At 52.8% G+C, this 20,611-nt stretch overlaps 1 protein-coding gene across 3 annotated transcripts in view; it reads right to left on the bottom strand.

Moving 5' to 3' along the window:
• Positions 1-3,310: 3,310 nt before the first annotated feature.
• Positions 3,311-20,611, bottom strand: part of SEC14L5 (SEC14 like lipid binding 5) — a 60,725-nt gene continuing 43,424 nt past the window's right edge. The window contains exons 11-16 of one of the 3 annotated variants that reach the window (XM_054454888.2): positions 19,099-19,270; positions 16,548-16,682; positions 15,113-15,247; positions 13,934-14,161; positions 11,314-11,492; positions 3,311-7,675 (exon numbers count right to left, since the gene is read on the bottom strand). In XM_054454888.2, the coding sequence (XP_054310863.2) occupies positions 7,564-7,675; positions 11,314-11,492; positions 13,934-14,161; positions 15,113-15,247; positions 16,548-16,682; positions 19,099-19,270 (961 nt within the window). In that variant the 3' untranslated portion in view covers positions 3,311-7,563. Of the gene's footprint in view, positions 7,676-11,313; positions 11,493-13,126; positions 14,162-15,112; positions 15,248-16,547; positions 16,683-19,098; positions 19,271-20,611 lie in introns of those variants that run through there. The other 2 variants (XM_054454889.2, XM_054454887.2) reach the window with 2 other exon arrangements.

Genomic DNA, 20,611 nt, shown 5'->3' with positions numbered 1-20,611 from the left:
AAGTTACAGGTGGGCCTGAGAGATTGGTCCAGAGTTAGGCACCTGCCCCGGGTCAGCCAGTCAGAGCCCATTGTGGAACTTCTGCTGCAGCTGGAAGAAGAAACTCTCTCTGCTGGGACTAACTTCCAAGGTTAGACACAAGGAGGAGGAACGGAAACCAACTCTTCTCCAATGTGGAGAAGACCTGATTGGAACCAAGAGATGGAGCGGGTAAGCCAGTATGGAAAAGGACTAGACGGAGGGTGTGGCGGGGGAGACATGATTTGAATGCCTGGATCCAGCTATACCTGAAGCGAGCGAGATCATTCTTGGACTTCCGAATTACATGAACCCATAAATTCCCATTTTTTGCTTGAGGCAATTTGTATTGGGTTTTGGGGTCTCCGGCAACCCAAAACGTGTGACGCTTGTATTGTTACAGGAGAGGCACATTTTGGGACTCGGGCATTTAGATTTTGGACTGCAGACCTTAGATAGGACATGGAGCAGGAGGCAGAAGTGTCTGAGATTCCAGTACCTACCTATGGTGGTGGTGGGGACACAAATATACAAGAGCTAAAGTCATCAAGCTGCAGGCGAGCTGGCTGGGGATTCATGTGCTCTGATCCCAGCAGCGTAAGGGTCCCCTCCCCCACCCGCAGTAGTGACTCAAGACCTCCAGGCACAGGCACGGGGGTCTTGGACTGCACACTGAAGTCTCTGCAGCTCAAGTGGGAACCTTGAGATTTCCACGTGCTGGGCCGTCGCCATGGTGACACGTCTCAGCTTCTGGGGTGCTCTGCACAGAACTTTAGTATTTGGAAAGACCCCAGAAAGGTTCCCATCCTGGCGTCAATGGGGGGCTTTCAAGGACTCTTTGGGGCCCCAAAACAAATGAAATTCGTGTGTGTGTCCTGAGTTTTCACGGGATTCTCCAAGGAGTCTGTGTCCGGAAAAAAAAAATCCTGGCTCAGAGGTTTCAAATTGTGCTTTTTGCCAGCTTGGGCAACATGGCCCCGCTGCTACAAAAAAATACAAGAATTAGGCATGGTGGCACACACCTGTGGTTCCAGCTACTTGGGGCTGAGGTGGGAGGGTCGCTTGAGCCCGGGAGGTTGAGGCTACAGTTAACCATGATCATGCCACCGCACTCCAGCCTGGGTGACAGAGTGAGACCCTGTCTCAAAAAAAAAATGTGATTTTTGGGGATCCACATTCCTCCAAAATGCCTTGTTGGGAGCTGGGCACTAAGGGAGGCAGGGAAGCGAGAGGGAGAAGTTGGCAGCCACAGCCTCTGACATCCCTGAAGGCCCTGGGCTCCCTTCCTCCCAGGCCCTACCCCAGCTCCCACTGCAGCTGCTTGCATCCAACCCGGCTCCGCAGAGGTCCCAGGGGTCTGCGCCCCAAGAACTGATCCCAGAGGCAGCCTCTGGGCCACAGGGAGCCCTGGGCGTGTTTTGCTCGCTCTGGGTCCAGGCCCCAGGAGGCCTCCAAGGGAAGTGCTGTGGCTGACACAGGCGTCAGCAGGGCCCCACAGCTCAGGCCTGATCCCAGCTCCCGCCCACCCTCCGGAGCTCCATCTTTCCCCACAGGGCTGTTCTTTCTCGACACCCGCCGCACCCACGAGTCAGCTGGCTGTTCCTTTGAAACTCGCCACCCACAGTTCCAGAGAAATCCACGGAAGAGTCACCGCCAAGTAACACACACAAGTGCAAGCCGCCTCCTCTCCCCTGACGAGCTGTGCTGGGCAGGGCTGGGGAGCAGAAGCTGGGTGGACGGATGGTCCTCGTGCCATCACACAAAACACCACACCTGTTCTGCTCTCACAAGTGACAACCCCGGCCACCAGCTCCAAAACGAGGAAGGCTTTGCAGAGTCCCAGGATCTGTGTGGCAGCCAGCTCCACTCTCCGTGCCCCAAGAGAGCTCAAGGGAAGGACAGGTGGCACCCTGGACAGGGCTCACCACACCCTTCTGATGTCAGGACTGTGGCTGTCTTGGGATGCAGCTCTCCAGGACACCAGGTCTGGCACTTTGGTAAAACCCCAGGGGGAGGGCAGGGCAGCCCAGGAGAGATGGGCACCAGGGCCCTCACTTTCACCTGGGTACCTGGCCGGTACAATTCCAGCAGTGCTGGGAGGGCCCCAGAGATTTTCATATCTGTTTAATGCAGATATAACTGTGTATCTGGTTAGCTATTGTATGCATACATAATAAGTTGAGTAGCATGCCCCAAAATTCACGTCCATCTAGAACCTTAAAATGAAACCTCGCTTGGAAATAAGATCTTTGCAAGTGGAATTAGTTAAGCATCTCAAGATGTTATACTGGACTTAGGATTGGCGCTAAATCCAATGACTGGTGTCCCTACAAGAAGAGGAGACAGAGAGAGAGAGGAAGGCCATATGATGATGGAGGCAGAGACTGGAGTGATGCAACCACAAGCCACGAAGTGCCACTAGACGCTGGAAGAGGCAAGGAAGGGTCCTCCCCTACAGCCTTCAGAGGGAGCAGGGCCCTGCCTCCACCTTGATTCCAGACTTCTAGCCTCCAGAACATTCCTGTTTTTTTGGTTTTTTTTTTTTTTGAGACAGAGTCTCGCTCTGTCGCCCAGGCTGGAGTGCAGTGGTACAATCTCGGCTCACTGCAAGCTCTGCCTCCCAGGTTCACCCCATTCTCCTGCCTCAGCCTCCCGAGTAGCTGGGACTACAGGCGCCCACCACCACACCCGGCTAATTTTTTTTGTATTTTTTAGTAGAGATGGGGTTTCACCATGTTAGCCAGGATGGTCTCGATCTCCTAACCTCGTGATCCGCCCGCCTCGGCCTCCCAAAGTGCTGGGATTACAGGCGTGAGCCACTGCGCCCGGTCATTCCTGTTGTTTTAAGCTACTAAGTGTGTGACAATTTGTCACAGCGACCCTAGGAAACTGATATAGTATATTTCTGCTTTATATATAAAAACTGTGATCCTCCCTCACACGGCCCAATAACCAATCTTGAGAACCTTAACTAATTACATCTGCAAAAACCTTATTTCCAAATGAGGTCACATTCTAAGCTTCTAGGTGGACATGAACTTGGGGACATGCTATCCAATCCATTACATATGCATACAATATATATGATACACAGTTATACCTGCATTAAACAGACATACAGCCCCTTGGGGGTGATATCACCCCTGTTTCAAATGCTCTAAAGCAAGGGTGTCCAATCTTTTGGCTTCCCTGGGCCACAATAGAACAAGAATAATTGTCTTGGGCCACACATAAAATACATTAATGATAGCTGATGTGCTGAAAAAGCAAAGAAAACACACACAAAAAAAACCTCAGTGTTTTAAGAAAGTTTACGAACTTGTGTTGGAGCACATTCAAAGCAGTCCAGGGCCGCGTGCAGCCTGCAGGCCACAGACTGAACAAGCTCGCTCTAAAGTCTTCTAAACAACAGCTGGAAAATTCTTGAACGAGCCCAGGGGAAACCTCCAGGGTTTTAGGAAGCTGACGATGCAAGTTTATCCAAATGGAAAACATTTAATGCTGCTGGTTGGAGCAAATGATCAGGCAAACAAAAAAACCCATCGGGTTTCACTGGCTCAAAGAGACTTTGTTGAAAAGAATTATACTATTCTCAACGGACAATTAATTTTACAGTGGGGATGGGGAATTCCAGAGAGTGCACGGTAGAAAAAAAGAGTCTCAAACTCTCCATATTTCAACCTCTGGGAAAAAACATTTTCTAACTGCCAAGGGAAATACCACTCAGAATACACTCCCTCAGATGGGTGGATTTGCCCAGAAAACACAAGCAGATTCTTTCTTCTTTTTTTGAGACAGGGTCTTGCTTTGTCACCCAGGATGAAGTACAGGGGTGAGATCATGGCTCACTCCAGCCTTGACCTCCAAGCAATCCTTCTGCCTCAGCCTCCCAAGCAGCTGAGACTATAGGCGTGCACCACCACACCTGGCCCATTTTTAAATTTTTTGTAGAGACAGGGTCTTACTATGTTGCCCAGGCTGGTCTTGAACTCCTGCACTCAAGCGATCTGCCGGCCTCAGCCTCCCAAAGTGCTGGGATTATAGGTATGAGCCACCACGCCCGGCCCACACAAGCAGTTTCTAAAAGAGAAAGACTGCACACCCAACTCCAAGGGCAATAATTCTTGACACCTACTTTTCTCTGGGTGCAATCATGAAAAACAGTGATAGGCGACCTCAGGAAGAAAACGAGTCTTTGGATGAGAAGCATTAAGTAATCAGAATGACCACTGACATTAATGGAGCGCTTTCTGTGTTCTAGGAGCTGTGCTGTAAGCTTTACAGCTACTCCCTCATTTTGTCCCACTACAACCTATTGAGGTAGGCACTACTATCCTCACTTTACGATGAGGAAACTGAGGCACAGAGAGGTTAAGTCACCTGGTCAAGGTTACACAGCTAGTGAAAGGAAGGCTGGGGTTTGAGTCCTGGTCTAAATTCAAGGCCCAGGTGCCCAAACACCAACAGTCATACTGCTTGTGGGTTGCTTCTGTCCTGGTCTCAATGGATTAATGAACTAATGATACGAGAAGCCCAAGCCAAGGCACTTCCAGCCTTTGGCTCAGGGGAAATTCAAAAGCCAAAAGCTTGGCAATCCCTTCCTTGGATTATTTTTAATTCCAGGCCTCCTGAAGGCAAGAAGAATGACCTTGATGATGCTTCCACGTGGGTCCCCAAGACCTCCACATGGGAGGAGAGCCAGCCATAGCAGACGCCACCATGGATACCTGCTGGTTCTGTGGTCCAGCTTCTCTTGTCCATTGGGGGACTGGCCCTCACCAATCCTGCTGCTGCTTCTGCAGGGAATGTCAATCACAGGACCCTAGTTCCTTGCCAGTGTGGCCCACAGGAATGAGCATTGGACTCGAGCTGGGCCAATCAGAGCCTTCCATGAGATTTGAGATGGAAAAGCATCTCTTAGAGTGTGAATCCTGAAGTTATAGGCTTGGGGCTGCCGGCAGCCATCTTTCCCACCAGGTGGAAGAAAGAATGAGGTCAGCATGCAAAGAGATGCAGAGTCAAGAGGCCTGGGTGCAGTTGAGAAGCCTGAGGACATTAAGCTCCTGGATCCAGCCATACCTGAAGCAGCAGCCACCTTCAGCCATCCCCAGTACAGGACCCAGGGAATTTGCTTTGTTGCTTAAGCCAGTTTGGGCTGGTTTTTCCCTAGGGAGAGAGCACTCTCAAGAGCAGACCTGAAAGGGCCTGAGGTTCCTCACCCCGTTAAGGGTGGACAGCTGATAGCAGACCCCCCTCCCCCCACCTGCCTCTGGAACAGGCAGCTCCAGCTTCCTCCAGTAAAAGGCTTCTGTGTCCTTCTCTGGGGCTAGACAATAAATGTATGAAGACTGCCAGGGCAGCTTATCCCAGCATACTTGTAGAGTAACACCTAGTTTTTAAGAGAAAAGCTAGAAATTCACTTAAAGATAGTAGAAAATATTGCAAGTTGCTCTCAGCAATAAATGCCTGGTGATATGGGAGCAATTAGTTTTGAGAACGTCTCCTTCCAATCAGTTGGTCTCTTATGCACACATGTGCACACACACCTTGACGCAGGGTGCAAAGCAATCTATTTTGTTCAGATACCTGAAAAGCGGACAGAGAGCCAACAGGAATGTGGGCAAGGCTCTCTCCCAGCAGGAAGAAGGATGTGTCTGAAAAGATGACCCTTTCTCTCTGCCCTGGGTTTGGGGTTGAGGCTGGCATAGATATAAGTTTCCTGGCCCTGCATTGCTGAGCCTGCATAAAGATGATCCTTGTGGCCACAAAAGCACCCCTTGGCTCAGTTACTCCGGCAGAGATGAGCCCCAACTCTAAGCAAGGCCAGGAGACAAGGGTACCAGCCACTGCTGACAGAGCCACGTCAGTGAGGCTCCTGCCACACAGGTCATGAGGATGGGTAACGTGGGCTGGGCGCAAGTCGATGGGGTAGGGACTGGCGTGGCCGCGTCCAGGGACGCAGAGGTGTTGTCTTCATGCAACAATAGTGACCCCATTCTGCTGGTGCTCCCAAATGCCTAAGGGAAGCCAGAAATCCTGATTTCGATGTGAAATGCCTCAATTTTTAAACCATTCTAAAGGCAAAAAAGCAACACTAAAAGCAGGCCAGATCAGGCTTCAAGTTGATGACCCCTGACTGGCTGCCTTTTGGGGAGTCCAGGAAAGGAAAGGAGAAATGTCCTCAGTCCCCACGGAGACTCAAGACGCTCCTGTGTAGTAACTAGGGAAAGTTATGTCAATATTGAACCTAGTTCCAGAGTCATATCTGCCCCAGGGCAGACACAGCAGCCTCCACTCGCGGGGGGAGTCGAGACTCCATGTTGAGACCCTGGATCTATCCTTACCTGAAGCAAGCCCTCTTGGACTGGCCAGTTCTATGCACCCATGAATGATCACGCTTTTGTGTTTAAGCACCTGGGCATGGGTCTCTGTGGCTTACAAACAAAAACAGTCATAATTAAACAGTTCCCTAGGAGAGCAAAGCATCTCCAGTGGGGTATACAGACAGCCTCAGTCACCCCATCGCTGCCTGGAACTTAGCAGAAACCCAGGGCTCTCCCACCCTCTCCAATCAGGGATGGTCAGGGTTAGGCCATGCTGGCCAAGTGAAGGGGACATGGATTTTCAGTTCAGGATGTGCTGTTCCCCACAAAGAGCAGCGCCTGTAACTCACTTAACTGCTCACCAAGCACATCTTGATGCTGCATAACAGAACGTTATGCAATCAGATGCCAAGGTAAACATTCTTCATTTCTGCCTCCCCAGCATCCTTCCCCCTTCTTCTTAGGTGGGGGACCCCAGTACTCCTCGAGGCACCCACTAGTGCTTTTCAGAGCAGGTGGTTGGTTCCAGAGATGTGCATGTGATCCAGGCTGGCCAATCACTGCACCTCACTGCAACCCTGGATCACAGTGATTGGTCCAGATTGGGCATGAACGTGCTGGCCAATCACTGCACCTCACTGCAACCCTGGATCACAGTGATTGGTCTAGATTGGGCATGACCCTGCTGGCCAATCAGCATTCTCCAGTGTACCTGGCAACTGTGATTGGTTCAGGAATTGACCTGGGAACCGCCCCCCCTTCCAGGCTAAGACTCAGCTCTGGGAAGTGGGCTGGAGCCTTTGGCAGGAAGAGGCTGCCTTATGCAGGCGAGCTGCGGGGAGGAGAAGGGCACCTAATAGTGATGGTCCCCTGCATGGCGAAAGCAGAGCAAGAGGTGGACAGAGGGGAGATGGGCCTGGCTGACATCGCTAAGCCCGGATGTCCCAAAGGTGTGGTATGGTAGACACCTTGGCCTTGGCTTCGTCTTCCTTACACGAAGCCAGAAGGAGATGGTTCTGTCCTTGCAACTTCAAGAGCCCTGACACCATGCACAGGCCAGGCCTGGATCCTTGCCATCCGCTCCAGACACCCCAACTTGGGCAGCATCTAGGCCTGGGGACTCCAGCCCACATGGTCCCAGGCCCTGCAGTTAGCTGGCTTCTCATTCTGAATATTTCTGGACACTGGAGGCGAGCGGGCGGCCCTGAAACACTGGGCCCGGCTATCTGGAGACCAGGGAGCTGCTATGAGACTGGCCGGAAGAGGAGGACGAGGTGGCGGCGCTGAGCTGGGAGAAGCCGCTGGTGCAGGATTCCAGGCTGGACATGGAGCCCCTGGGGAGGAAGGGCGTGGCACACGTTACCCTCTCGCAGTGACAAGGCCCTTGGGCTGACACACAGCAGTGGAAAAGCTGTTGATGCTGCAAATCAGGCCCCAGAGCCCCGGGCCGATGCAGAGGGAAAAGCAAGTGACGCCATGAAAAGCGCTACCCAATTCCCCACACACCCATCTCCCCAGACGGAGCCCAGCCTGCCACAGACCCATCAGGGACTCCCCTGGCCTGAGGCCCTTGCATGGCCCTAAGGCCGCCACAGCCCAGGGAGTCCCCGGCCCTGTCTCCGGTCTCACTCCCTCCTTACTCTTTGCACTCAAACTCCATGGTCCTCCTCCTAGCTCTTGCAGTGGCCTTCCTGTGCGCTGAGCCTGAGGCAGAAGCCCATTCTCTCCTCCCCGAGCTGTCTGGTTAACTCCTACTCCAAACCTCAGGGCAGTGCCATCCTCCAGAACTTTCTTTTCTTGTATAGAGACAGGGCTCTCACTATGTTGCCCAGGCGGGTCTCAAACTCCTGGGATCAAGAGATCCTCGTGCCTCGGCCTCCCAAAGCACTTGGATTACAGGCCTGAGGCACCATGCCCAGCCTCCAAGAACTTTCTGCGATGAACGTGCTCTACATCTGCACAGTTCAACACACCAACCACTGGCCACATGGGCTGCTCATCACTTGAAATGTGGCCCATGCAACTGAGGCACTGAATTGTTCCTTTTATTTCATTCTGCTTGCTAAGTTAAATTGCTGCAAGTGACTAGCAGCGACCAGATGGGACAGTGCAGCTTTAGGGCCTTGCAACTCAAAGCATGGTCTGGGAACTGGCAGCACCAGCAGTGCCCGGAGCTTGTTAGAGATGCAGAACCTCGCCAGGTGCCATGGCTCACGCCTGTCATCCCAGCACTTTGAGAGGCTGAGGCAGGGGGATCGCTTGAGGCCAGGAGTTTGAGACCAGCCTGGGCAAAATAGTGAGACCCCCATCTCTACAAAAAATTTAAAAAGTGGCCAGGGACAGTGGCTTATGCCTGTAATCCCAGCACCTTGGGAGGCCGAAGTGGGTGGATTGCTTGAGGCCAGGAGTTCGAGACCAGCCTGGCTAACATGGCGAAACCCGTCTCCACTAAAAATATAAAAATTAGCTGGGCGTGGTGATACGCACCTGTAATCCCAGCTACTCAGGAGGCTGAGGCATGAGAATTGCTTGAACCCAGGAGGCGGAGGTTGCGGTGAGTAGAGATCGTGCCACTGCACTCCAGCCTGGGTGACAGAGTGAAACCCTGTCTCAAAAAAAAAAAAAAAAAAAAAAAAAAAAAAAAAAAAAAAAGCCAGGCAAGGTAGCGCATGCCTATAGTCCCAGCTACTTGGGAAGCTAAGGTTGGAGGATTGCTTGAGCCCAGGAGTTCAAGGCTACAGTAAGCTAGGATTGCATCACTGCACTCCAGCCTGGGTAACGGAGTGAGACTCTGTCTCCAAAAATAAATAAATAAAAAGACCCCCTGGTGACTTGTGTGACCACCACACTACTTAGATCTCACTCCAATGTCATGTTCCATATTCCTTCCCCCACCCCCTCTCCCAACCCTAGGCCAGGCCCGTCCTGTGCTCTGGCAAGGCCTAGGTTACGTCCCTGAGCACCTCCTGGCTGGGTGGCTGATACAGTTTGGCTCTATGGCCCACCCAAATTTCATCTCAAATTGTAATCCCCACGTGTTGAGGGAGAGACCTGGTGGGAGGTGATTGGATCATGGGGGCAGTTTCCCCCATGCTGTCCTCACGATAGTGAACAAGTTCTCATGAGGTCTGACGGTGTAAAAGTGTGTGGCTTCCTTTGTTCTCTCTCTCTCCTGACCCTTTGCCTTCCGCCATGATAGTAAGCTTCCTGAGACTTTCCCAGTCATGCAGAACTGTGAGTCAATTAAACCTCCTTTCTTTATAAATTACCCAGTCTCAGGTAGTTCTTTTTTTTTTCCTTTTACTTTTTGAGACAGAGTCTCGCTCTGTCGCCAAGGCTGAAGTGCAGTGGCGCGATCTCAGCTCACTGCAATCTCCACCTCCTGGGTTCAAGCCATTCTCCCGCCTCAGCCTCCCGGGTTCAAGGCATTCTCCTGCCTCAGCCTCCTGAGTAGCTGGGATTATAGGCATGCACCACCACACCCGGCTAATTTTTGTATTTTTAGTAAAGATGGGGTTTTGCCATGTTGGCTAGGCTGGTCTCAAACTCTTGACCTCAGGTGATCCACCCGCCTCGGCTTCCCAAAGTGCTGGGATTACAGGCGTGAGCCACCACGCCCAGCCTCAGGTAGTTCTTTCTTGCAGTGTGGAAAGGGACTAACACAGTGGCCTTGGCCATGGCATCCATCGCTGCCCATAGTTATACTTGGGTGTGAGCATTTGGTCCCTGCTTCATGATGGCGGACCCTATCTGTGTGGTCCCCCCACAATCCGAGCCGCCACCTGCCCCCTGAGGGCGACCAGGAAGCAGCCTTTGAACTGATTTTCTCATGAGGCTACAAGAGGACAGGGCAGTAAGGTCCTCTCATGGTGACCACCCTTGACAGGTTGGTGTGCAGCATCTGGCCCAGCCCGCCCCTCTGGCCTCCGCATGCCCGGCCTCAGAATCAGCCCTCCCAGAGACAACCCTCCAATGCCTGTGTCTATTCCTCTGTGTCCCCCTGGGCCTCAGCCTGTCACCTCACACTGAGGACCGATGGCTGAAACATGCAGCTTCACAAAGAGTGAATCGCCAGCCCCCCTGACAAACTATGGGACCCCTCCTTGGATAAACACTCTGGCCCAGTGTTCCTTACTCTGGGCTGCTCATGCTCCTGGGATCCTTGGAGCTCCACCTGGAATTTGGGGTCTAGACTCAGCACCTTCCTTGAGCCTCAATTTTACCCCCACGGTAAAGAATTTAAAGCATTATTTTTAGACGAAAACCAATGCAGATCCGTCATGAAACGGTGCAAAATCATAAGTGCTTTTATAAAATGCAAAACCTTGAAGAAATTGCCTGCTCCACCTCCAGACCTTCTCCTTCATTTCTGCTGCGGTGTGCACACCGCATGCCCAGGTGACAGGCAGCTGCCCCCAGCCATCTCATCCTCATGACAAACCCACAAGACTGGGGCTGCAGTGGTTCCCATTTAAGGGATGAAGCACCTGAGGCTCAGAGAGGAAAAGTGATTTGCCCGAGGTCATGCAGCAACCAGGAAGTGCTGGAGGTCTTAACCATTACACTTCCCTGTGTCTCTGAAAGCAACAACTTGGGGAGGGTTGTCTAAAAGGCACCCTTTTAGAATATTCTAAAATATTCCCATGGAATTCTAGGAGTGAAGGGAGGCCCACATGGAAGGGTTTAAGACTCCCCTTCTTCTCCCCTCCAACTGCTCCAAAAAGTTGAGCTTCCGCCCAAGGTTTCATTTGAAGGAAAAACCCTGCTTCGGAAGCGGAGTCAGAGGCGCAGAGCTGGACCCTCCTCACACCCTAGTGCGGGGCTGTGTCACCTGAGAACTCCAACCATGCCCATGCTGGGGCCCCACCCCGGGAGAAGCTGACCCAGCTGGGAGACAAGAGGCCAGGCATCTGCACTGTCAATCAGCCCCAGGGCCCTTCCTGCCCAGGACCCCGCTCCCGAGCCCTCCTACCTGAAGTCCTCAGAGGCGAGCACCTCACAGTAGTAGAGAAGTTTGCACTTGGGCCCGGGGCTGTGCAGAGCTGTCAGGACATCGTCCACACCCGGGAGGCTGCAGGCCACGCTGCCGGGGGTGCTGTGCATTTGCCACTGGAGCAGGTAGATGCCGGGCCACCGGGTCACATGGGAGCCCTGAAACACAGCAGCCCTGCCCTGAGGCCCTTGGCCTTCCAGAGGACAGCTCAAGGCGGCTGAGCCTTCGTGGGCTTCTCATCACCAGGCCTGGAAATTGGGGCTCTTCTCCCTCTGTCCCTTTCTCCAGTCCACCAGCAAATCCTCCTGTCAGGGCCTCCGGAAGCCATCCTTGCTATTATCCCCATATCCCTGGGACCAGAGCCTCCCTCTTAATCTGGGGAGGAGCTGATGCCTGGGGGTGGGGGCGCAACTTCAGGACAACAGAGGTGCTTAAACACCTGGATTTTGTGGGGCTTCTGCTCTGCTGAGTGGGATTTGCAAACCAAGGGGATTAGGAGAGGAATTTGGGCCGGGAGCTCACAGGTGCTTAGAGAGAATTTATGGAGGGGTCGGGGACAGTGAGAAAGGGAAGTGTTCGTTTTTACAAGAAGAGCCATTTTGGGTTGCTCTGGGTTGAGAAGTTCAGTGGGACCCAGGGGTGGCTGTGAGGGACATGCAGAACGGCCCTCCACCCTCTCCCCACCAGGAACTTTGGTGAGATCGGCAGCAACTGCCAGTGCTTGTGGAACTGGTGCTGCGTGTGTGCAGGTGTCATTTGGGGAGTCAGAGAGTGACGTTCCACCTGCAATGCCGGCCTCCTGGAGAATGTGGGGTCAATACGGGCAGCCCAATTCCGGTTACATGTCCAAGTTCTGTTCCAAGACTACAGTTTCTTTTTTTTTTTTTTCTGAGACGGAGTTTCACTCTGTCACCCAGACTAGAGTGTAACGGCACGATCTCAGCTCACTGCAACCTCCGCCTCCCGGGTTCAAGTGATTCTCCGGCCTTAGCCTCCCGAGTAGCTGGGATTACAGGCACATGCCACCACGCCTGGCAATTTTTTTTTTTTTTTTTTGTATTTTTAGTAGAGACGGGGTTTCACCATGTTGGCCAAGCTGATCTCGAGCTTCTGACTTCAGATGATTCATCTGCCTTGGCCTCCCAGAGTGCTGGGATTACAGGCGTGAGCCACCGCACCCGACCCAAGACCTACAGTTTCTTTTGCATCAGTTCTGAAACTGCAGTGTGCATCAGAAATCTGACTACTGACCTCAGGACCTTAGCACCTCCCCTTCTATCCAAACTAACTTCCAACCCCTCCCCAGCACTCAAGCTACCCTCGTGTCCACCTTCCTTCTCCCTGCGGCTTCAATTTTGTTCTTTCTGTTCCGTCCACCTGGAACATCATCCCCTCTCACCCTCTCCCAGATCCAGCCACAACTCAAGGGCTTCGTCCATACTGAAGCCACTTGAATGCATGCAGGCAACCTGAACTTCAAATTCCAGTATGCTCATCCTTCCCCCTGCATGAGTTAATGCAGTGGGTTGAACAGTGTACCCCCAAAATTCATGTCCAGCCAGAACCTCAGAACGTGACCTTATTTGGAAATAGGGTCTTTGTGGTTAAGGATTTAGGGTGAGGCCAGCCATGATGGCTCACATCTCTAATCCTAGCACTTTGGGAGGCTGAAGCAGGAGGATCACTTGAGCTCAGGCATTCAAGACCAGCCTGGGCAACATAGCAAGACCGTGTCTCTACAAAAAATACAAAAATTAGCTGGACGTGGTGGCGGGCACCTGTAGTTCCAGCTACTCAGGAGGCTGAGATGGGAGGATCGCTTGAGCCTAGGAGGTAGAGGCTGTAGTGAGCTGTGATCACACCACTGCACTCCCAGTCCCGCAACAGTTTCCTGACCACGGATACAGTGAGACCCTGTCTCAAAAAAAAAACAGGATTTAAGGTGGGGCCTAAATGCGATGGCTAGTGTGTCCTTACAGGAGAGAGGGAAGGGAGATTTGAGACTCAGAAGAGAGATGGACAGAGAAGAAACCCCTTTAAGGACAGAGGCAGAGATTGGGGTGATGCATCTACTCACCAATGACACCGAGGATTGCCAGGAGCTACCTAAGGCTAGGACAGAGGCATAGAATGAACCCTTCCCTACAGCCTTCAGAGGGGGCGTGGCCCTGCCAACACCTTGGATTTGGACTTGTGACCTCCTGAACTGTGAGACAATACATTTTTGTTGTTTTAGGCCATGTAGTTCGTGGTAACTCCTTACTGCAGCCCCAAGAAACAAATACAGTTAGAGCCTGTTAGAAGTCCCATTTCTCAGATGGAGAAACTGAGGTTCCAGACCCTGTGCTTCTCCCCAAGACACCAGCCACCTCTCAGCAGAGCACGCCGTGCTTTCTCGATTTTGCACCGGCTGCCATTGGGCAGGTGAGCACTTCATTACATGAGACCCTGTGTGTCTTTCCTCTGCCCTGTCCTGCAGGGTCCCTGAGGCTGGGGACCAGCAGCCCAGTTTGTCCTCCGCTGTATCCCCAGAAGCCTGGCACGCGGTGGACACTCGGTGCTGCTTGGTGAGCGAATGAGTGGTCCCGAAAATGCAAACCTGGATGCTCTCCCCCTCCCGGCAGACAAGGGGAGCCTCCACACGGCTGTAATCCCTGCCCAGGACCCAGCCTTTGTCGATCAGCTGCCCGCTGGCCCTGGTCCCCGGCTCCCGGGCGCCCAGCCTGGGCACCTGCTTGGTGTGGTACAGGCTGAACACCACGTCCCCTCGCAGGATGTCGAAGTCCCAGGTGATGACCGACTCCCCTTCCAGGATCTCCACGGCCACCTGCGTGGAGACAGGCGAGGTCTGAGAGTCACAGCCAAGACGGTAGAGCTGGGGTTGGGAAGATGGTGGCAGGAGGGGCTGTGGGTGCCCCCTGGGGTCTCGTTTCCCAGGCCACATGCTCATTCCTTACAGGAGTGCCCTCCTCTCCTCAGTTTTCTCCTGAGACCTCGCCTGCAACAGATCACTGGCATAAGAATCCTCATCTCCGCCAGGCTTGGTGGCTCATGCCTATAATCCCAACACTTTGGGAGGCCGAGGCGGGTGGATCACTTGAGGTCAGGACTTCAAGACCAGTCTGGCCAACATGGTGAAACCCCAACTCTACTAAAAATACAAAAAAAAAAAAAAAGCCAGGAAAGCTGGCTGGCACCTGTAATCTCAGCTGCATGGGAGGCTGAGGCAGAAGAATCACTTGAACCTGGGAGGCAGAAGTTGCAGTGAGCCAACATCGCGCCACTGCACTCCAGCCTTGGTGACAGAGTGAGACTCGGTCTCAAAAAAAAAAAAAAAAAAAAAAAAAGAGCCCAGGCGCCGTGGCTCCTGCCTGTAATCCCAGTACTTTGGGAGGCCAAGGCAGGCGGATCACCTGAGGTCAGGATTTCAAGACCAGCCTGTCCAACATGGTGAAAACCCATCTGTACTAAAAATACAAAAATTAGCTGGTCGCAGTGGCATATGCATATAATCCCAGCTACTTGGGAGGCTAAGGCACGAGAATTGCTTGAACCCAGGAGGTGGAGGTTGCAGTGAGCCGAGATTGCGCCACTGCACTCCAGCCTGGGCAACAAAGCGAGACTCCATCTCGGAAAAAAAAAAAAAAAAAAAAAAAAAAAGAAAGAAAGAAAAGAAAAAAAAAAGGAATCCTCATCTCAAGCTGTGTTTTGGGGTCACCTGACCTAAGATGACAGACACTCCAGCCCAGCAGGCCCTCCCCGGCCAGGCCCCTGGCACCTCATGGGGGGCTCCGCGGAGCACGCTGGCTGAATGGTAGGTCTCGCTCCACTGCCACAGCTGGTCCGTGTGCTCCTGCTCCTCTTCTGTCATGTAGAGGGACTTGGGGACCAGCCCTCCTTCGGGGACATTACACTGCAGGTCAGAGATAAAGGGCAGCAGGTCAGGGCCAGTTGAGGCCTGGCTGGCCTGACCCACAGGAGGGTGCTGTGTGACCCCCAAAGCCATTCATAATGGCAACCCCTTACTGAATGGGCTGTGGGCTTCCATGACCCCATTTAATCCCCAGGTCCACCAATGCAGTAGAGACTATTATTCTTCCCATTTCACAGAGGAAGGAATGGAGGCTCGGGCAAGTCAGGCCACTCGCCCACGATCACACAGCAGAAAGTGAGTGAACCAGGGCACAAACCCACTTTCGTCACAGCCCCATGCTCATGTCCCTTTACCCCAGTGCCAGACTGACAGCCAGGCTGGGGGCTTTTCCACACCGCACCCCATAGCAGCTGCCTCTCCCCGTCAGAAGCGGGGGTGGAACAGTCACTGCACTGTGCTCATCGACAGATTTCCCCAAACCAAAGGCACCCTGGATGGCCAGGCCTTGGCAGACCCCCCTGCCACCACCAAACAATGATTCCCCCCACCCCATTTCACTTGTAGAAACACTGGGATTAGCAGGCCACTGTTCAGTGTCCTTCCATAAGCCACTCTCAGATCTGCAGAACCGTTTGCTAAAAATAAGTCATGTGTGCCGCACATCACAAATGGAGAGAACAGGCAAGCCTGGAAAAATTCCTAGGAAAAGACATTTTTAAAATCCAGAAATGATGCAAGCTCACTGTCTGGTATTTCTGTTAGAAACGAAGAGGGCCTGGGCCACTGGGGGCCATATGAGACGACAGAGTTGTGACCTAGGATCACCCCAGCCTGTCATTTCACCCCCAGGGGAAGCAATAAAAGGGGCCTGGACACTGCCTCCCTTGAAGGGGGTTCTGATTGTCTCAGGCTGTGTGGCTGTGGGTTGGAGGCTAGTCCCAGCTCCAGGGTCCAGAGCTGCAGAGACATTCGAGTCACCACCCCTGCAGTGAGTGAGCAGGTAAACTCACTGCTGCTTGGCAATGTCTTTGATGGGAAAACAGAATGGGTAAGCTTTTGACTAGCCTAATCTTTAGGCTTCCAGAAACTTCTATCTCACTCACTATGTTTGAAGGACCCAGAGTAAGGCCCAACCTCAGAACGGCATCACCTCTCTTTGAAGCAGCTTCTAAAGCAAGCCCTGTGGCTGCTAAGAGACAGCAAGACCCTCCCTAGGCAGAGCACACATGCCGCACCCAGCCCCCCTCCACCTCCCAGCCCCACTCCAGGAATCCCAGCCTCCCAGCCAGGCGTGCCCCCTCCTCGAGCCCAGGTCTGGCTGTGGACATGGAAGCCTCACCACACTCTCTCCCCCAAGGAAGTCAGGGATCACTTCTCTATCCAGATAGTCCACAAGGCCTCCGGGTCCCTGGTAGTTGCTGCCACTGTAGATGAGGAACTTCCGCCTGGTGTTCTCGTTGATGAAGGGGCTGATCTGAAACCAGGACATAAGGCAAGATGGATGTATTTTTTTTTTTTTTTTTGAGACAGAGTCTTGCTCAGTCACCCAGGCTGGAGTGCAGTGGCATGATCTTGGCTCACCGCAACCTTCACCTCCTGGGTTCACGCCATTCTCCTGCCTCAGCCTCCCGAGTAGCTGGGACTACAGGCACCCACCACCATGCCCGGCTAATTTTTTTTTTTGTATTTTTAGTAGAGAAGGGGTTTCACCATGTTAGCCAGGATGGTCTCGATCTCCTGACCTCGTGATCCACCTGCCTCGGCCTCCCAAAGTCCTGGGATTACAGGCGTGAGCCACCACGCCTGGCCATGGATGTATTTTTTTATTGAGATATAATTTATACAACATAGAATTAATCATTAAATAGTGCACAGTTCAGTGGCTTTCAGTGCACTCACTAGGTTGTGCAGCCAGCACCTCTACCTAGACATGTTCATCACCCCAGAAGGAAACCCCATTCCCACCCCACCGTCACTTCCCATCTCCCCGCCACCATCCCAGGGCAACCACCCATCTACGCTCTGTCTCTGTGGATTTGCCTATTCCGCACGTTTCTTTTTTGTTTTTGTTTTGGAGACAGAGTCTCACTCTGTCGCCCAGGCTTGAGTGCAATGGCGCGATCTTGGCTCACTGCAACCTCCACCTCCCAGGTTCAAGCGATTCTCCTGCCTCAGCCTCCCGAGTAGCTGGGATTACAGGCTCCCACCACCATGCCGGCTAATTTTTGTATTTTAATTTTGTACTTTTGTATTTTCACCATGTTGGCCAGGCTGGTCTCGAACTCCTGACCTCAGCTGTTCACCCACCTCGGCCTCTCAAAGTACTGGGATTACAGGCGTGAGCCACCGCACCCAGCCCTATTCTACACATTTCATATAAAGGAGATATAAAAGACTTCCGTGTCTGGCCCCTTTCACTGAGCATCAGGTTTTCGAGGTCCCTCCATGTTGGAGCGTGGATCAGTGCTTCCTTCTTATGGACGAATGCTATTCCATTACATGGATGGAACAGTATTCCACAGTTTGTTTATTCCAGATGGAATCCATTTTAACACTGAGCTCTAAGCCACGTGTTGACAAAGAAGGAAGGAAGTGGGAGAGAGAGAAGGAAGGAAGGAGCCCTTGGCATGGCAGGAAACAGGCCAGTTCTACAGGGATTACCGCAAGCAAGAGATGGATGAGGAACCTGCAATCCCCCCGTGCAGGGCTCTCTCCTGTCCCCAGCCCCACTGCCCACTGTGCTGTGCAGGGCCCTCTCCTGTCCCCAGCCCCACTGCCCTCTGTGCTGTGCAGGGCCCTCTCCTGTCCCCAGCCCCACTGCGCTCTGTGCTGTGCTGGGCCCCAGGAGGCTGAGGCTGACCCCCCAGTAGCTCCCTGCCCCCACCCCTGTCCCAGCTTTCCTCAGGATTCTGCAAGGACATTTCCCTCCTCTTGGGGGTGGTCAGGCTTACTGCAGTCACTGGTGCTTGGGGTCTCTCCTTCCCCTGCCCACAGCTCTACAAGGAGCCCCTTCAGGACACCCCTCATTTGAACCATCTGGGTGAGGTCCACTTCCAGCCAGGACCCCGGCCGATGCACTCGCACTCCCAAAACCACCCCAAACAGCAGGTGGACTTAATTTTCCCGGAGATTAGGACAATTCGGGATAAAAAGCTTCAGAAGCAGCTCCTGCCCCCTAGCCTCACCTGAACAGAGCCTTGAAGCACCCACAAAAGCTAGAGGACTTCCTGGCCCCTAAGTCTGTCCCCCACCCTCCCCTGCTATTGAACCCTCCATGGATCCCTATTGCCCCTGTACATCTTCCAGCCTCCTCAGGTGCCATCGTCCCTTTTGCTCTTTTTTGCTCAGCCACCCTAGACTGTTTCTTCAATTCCTCCAAAGCATCAAGCTGGGTCCAGCCTCCAGGCTTTTGCCCACACTGTGCAGTGGCTGGCTGCACCCTTGTTTCAGAGGAGTGTGTGTGGGGGGGTGGGTGTATGTGTGCGCGTACACGGGTGCATGCACACGTGTACCCACCAGGTTACAATATAGAGTATATTTCAGGTCGGGCTCAGTGGCTCACACCTGTAACACGAACACTTTGGGAAGCCAAGGCAAGAGGACCGCTTGAGCCCAGGAATTTGAGACCCACAATAATGGACATGGGGGTTCTTTTTGGGGTGACAGAAATGTTCTGGGATTGGCTAGTGGTGACAATTGCTTACCTCAGTGAATACACTAAAGACCACTGGAGTCTATACTTTAAAAGTGTGAGCTTTATGCTGAGTTTCATCTCCAAAAAGTTACTAAACGAAACAAAACAGGAAAAGAGAGCAGAGCTGCTTGCAGATGGAACCTCTCCCATCCCACCCACCCCCGAGGAGAGGCCTGGCCCAGGCTCCAGTTCTTACCAGCGTCCAGAGCACGGGGAAGACTCGGGGGGCTCGCACGATGAGCAGCCGACCCAGGGTCTCCGGGTAATTGTCCTCAACCACCTCAATCATCCGCAGCAGGGCCTTCACCCCCGGCCGCCACAGGTGCCGCATGTTGAGTCCCTCCAGGTCTAGCAGGCAGGTCCACGAGCTGTGGCAGAAATGGCCCCAGCTCCACCTGGCTCTGCTGCCGCCCAAGGCCACCAACACACTCCCCACAGGGGATGAACAGGGAGGCTCCGAGAGGCAGGGCTGGGAGCAGAGCGGGGCTCCTGCCACAGTAGGGAGCCCATGCGATGAAGAGGATCAGAGTGTGGACTTCAGGGCTGAGCGCCCAAATTCAAGTCTCACCTCCACCCCTGAGAGCCTTAGGTCAGGGGCACAGACCCACTTCCTCATAGGACAGTGGCAAAGGTAGTAACAGTCCCCATCTGAAGCAACTGCTGTTAGGATCGAGTGAGATGGTATATACAAAGCTCTCTGCAAGGACGGGCACACCGCATGCCCTCAATTAAAGCTGGTTATCTCACAAGTGGCCATTTAGGCCTAGCGTTCCATTATTGCAACGCTAAGCGTGTGGGAGTTATTTCTATCCAACTGCTCAAGGTCATCACCAAGGTCTGATTGCAAAAATTCAAAACATTGCGACCTCAGGCATAAATGAGTTAATTGTTGAAAAGATGCTAACTACTAAATAGAGCAGAGGTGCTGAGAGCATGCACTCCAGTCAGATGGCCAAGGTTCAAATCCCAGTTCTGCCACTTGCTGTGTGAGCTTGGTCAAGTCCTGAACCTCTCTGTGCCTCCGTTTCATTAGTATTCATTCATTAGGAAAATAACTGTTTGACTGCAGTGGCTGGTGCCTGGGAGCCTCCACCTCCCAGATTTGTTCCCTTAAACCTGCACACACCTCTCCAAAGCATCCCTTCATGACACCCCCTCATTTGAGCCATCTGGGGTGAATTATGCTTCCAGCCAGGACACTAATGAATTGATTCCCACTCCCATCCCAACATACGTGTCCTTAGAAAATCTCTAGAGACCAGCCTGGCCAACATGGTGAAACCCCATCTCTACTAAAAATACAAAAATTAGCCAGGCGTGGTGGTGCATGCCTGTAGTCCCAGCTACTTGGGAGGCTGAGGCACGAGAATCACTTGAACCCAGGAAGTGGAGGTTGGAGTGAGCCAAGATTGCACCACTGCACTCCAGCCTGGGAGACAGAACGAGACTCTGTCAAGAAAAAAAAAAAAAAAAAAAAATCTCCAAACAGCAAAGGAACTTTAATTTTCACAAAGATCTAGATATTTGGGGCTGAAAAGCTGAAGCAGCAGCTCCTGGCTACCCGTGTCTCACAGGGCTGTTTAGGAGGAACTGAATCAAGGTGCTTAGAAGGGCACCTGCTACATAGCAAGCGCAAGATCCGTGTTTGCATTATTTTTAGACCCTTATTATTTTTGAGAATCCATTTGTAAAAGCCACTTTATAGGCCG

This window comes from Pongo pygmaeus, chromosome 18 (assembly GCF_028885625.2).
Source record: "Pongo pygmaeus isolate AG05252 chromosome 18, NHGRI_mPonPyg2-v2.0_pri, whole genome shotgun sequence".
NCBI classification, from domain to species: Eukaryota; Metazoa; Chordata; class Mammalia; order Primates; family Hominidae; genus Pongo; species Pongo pygmaeus.
Note: the sequence above shows the minus strand (reverse complement) of the source record. Positions and strands in the feature narration are given on the sequence as shown.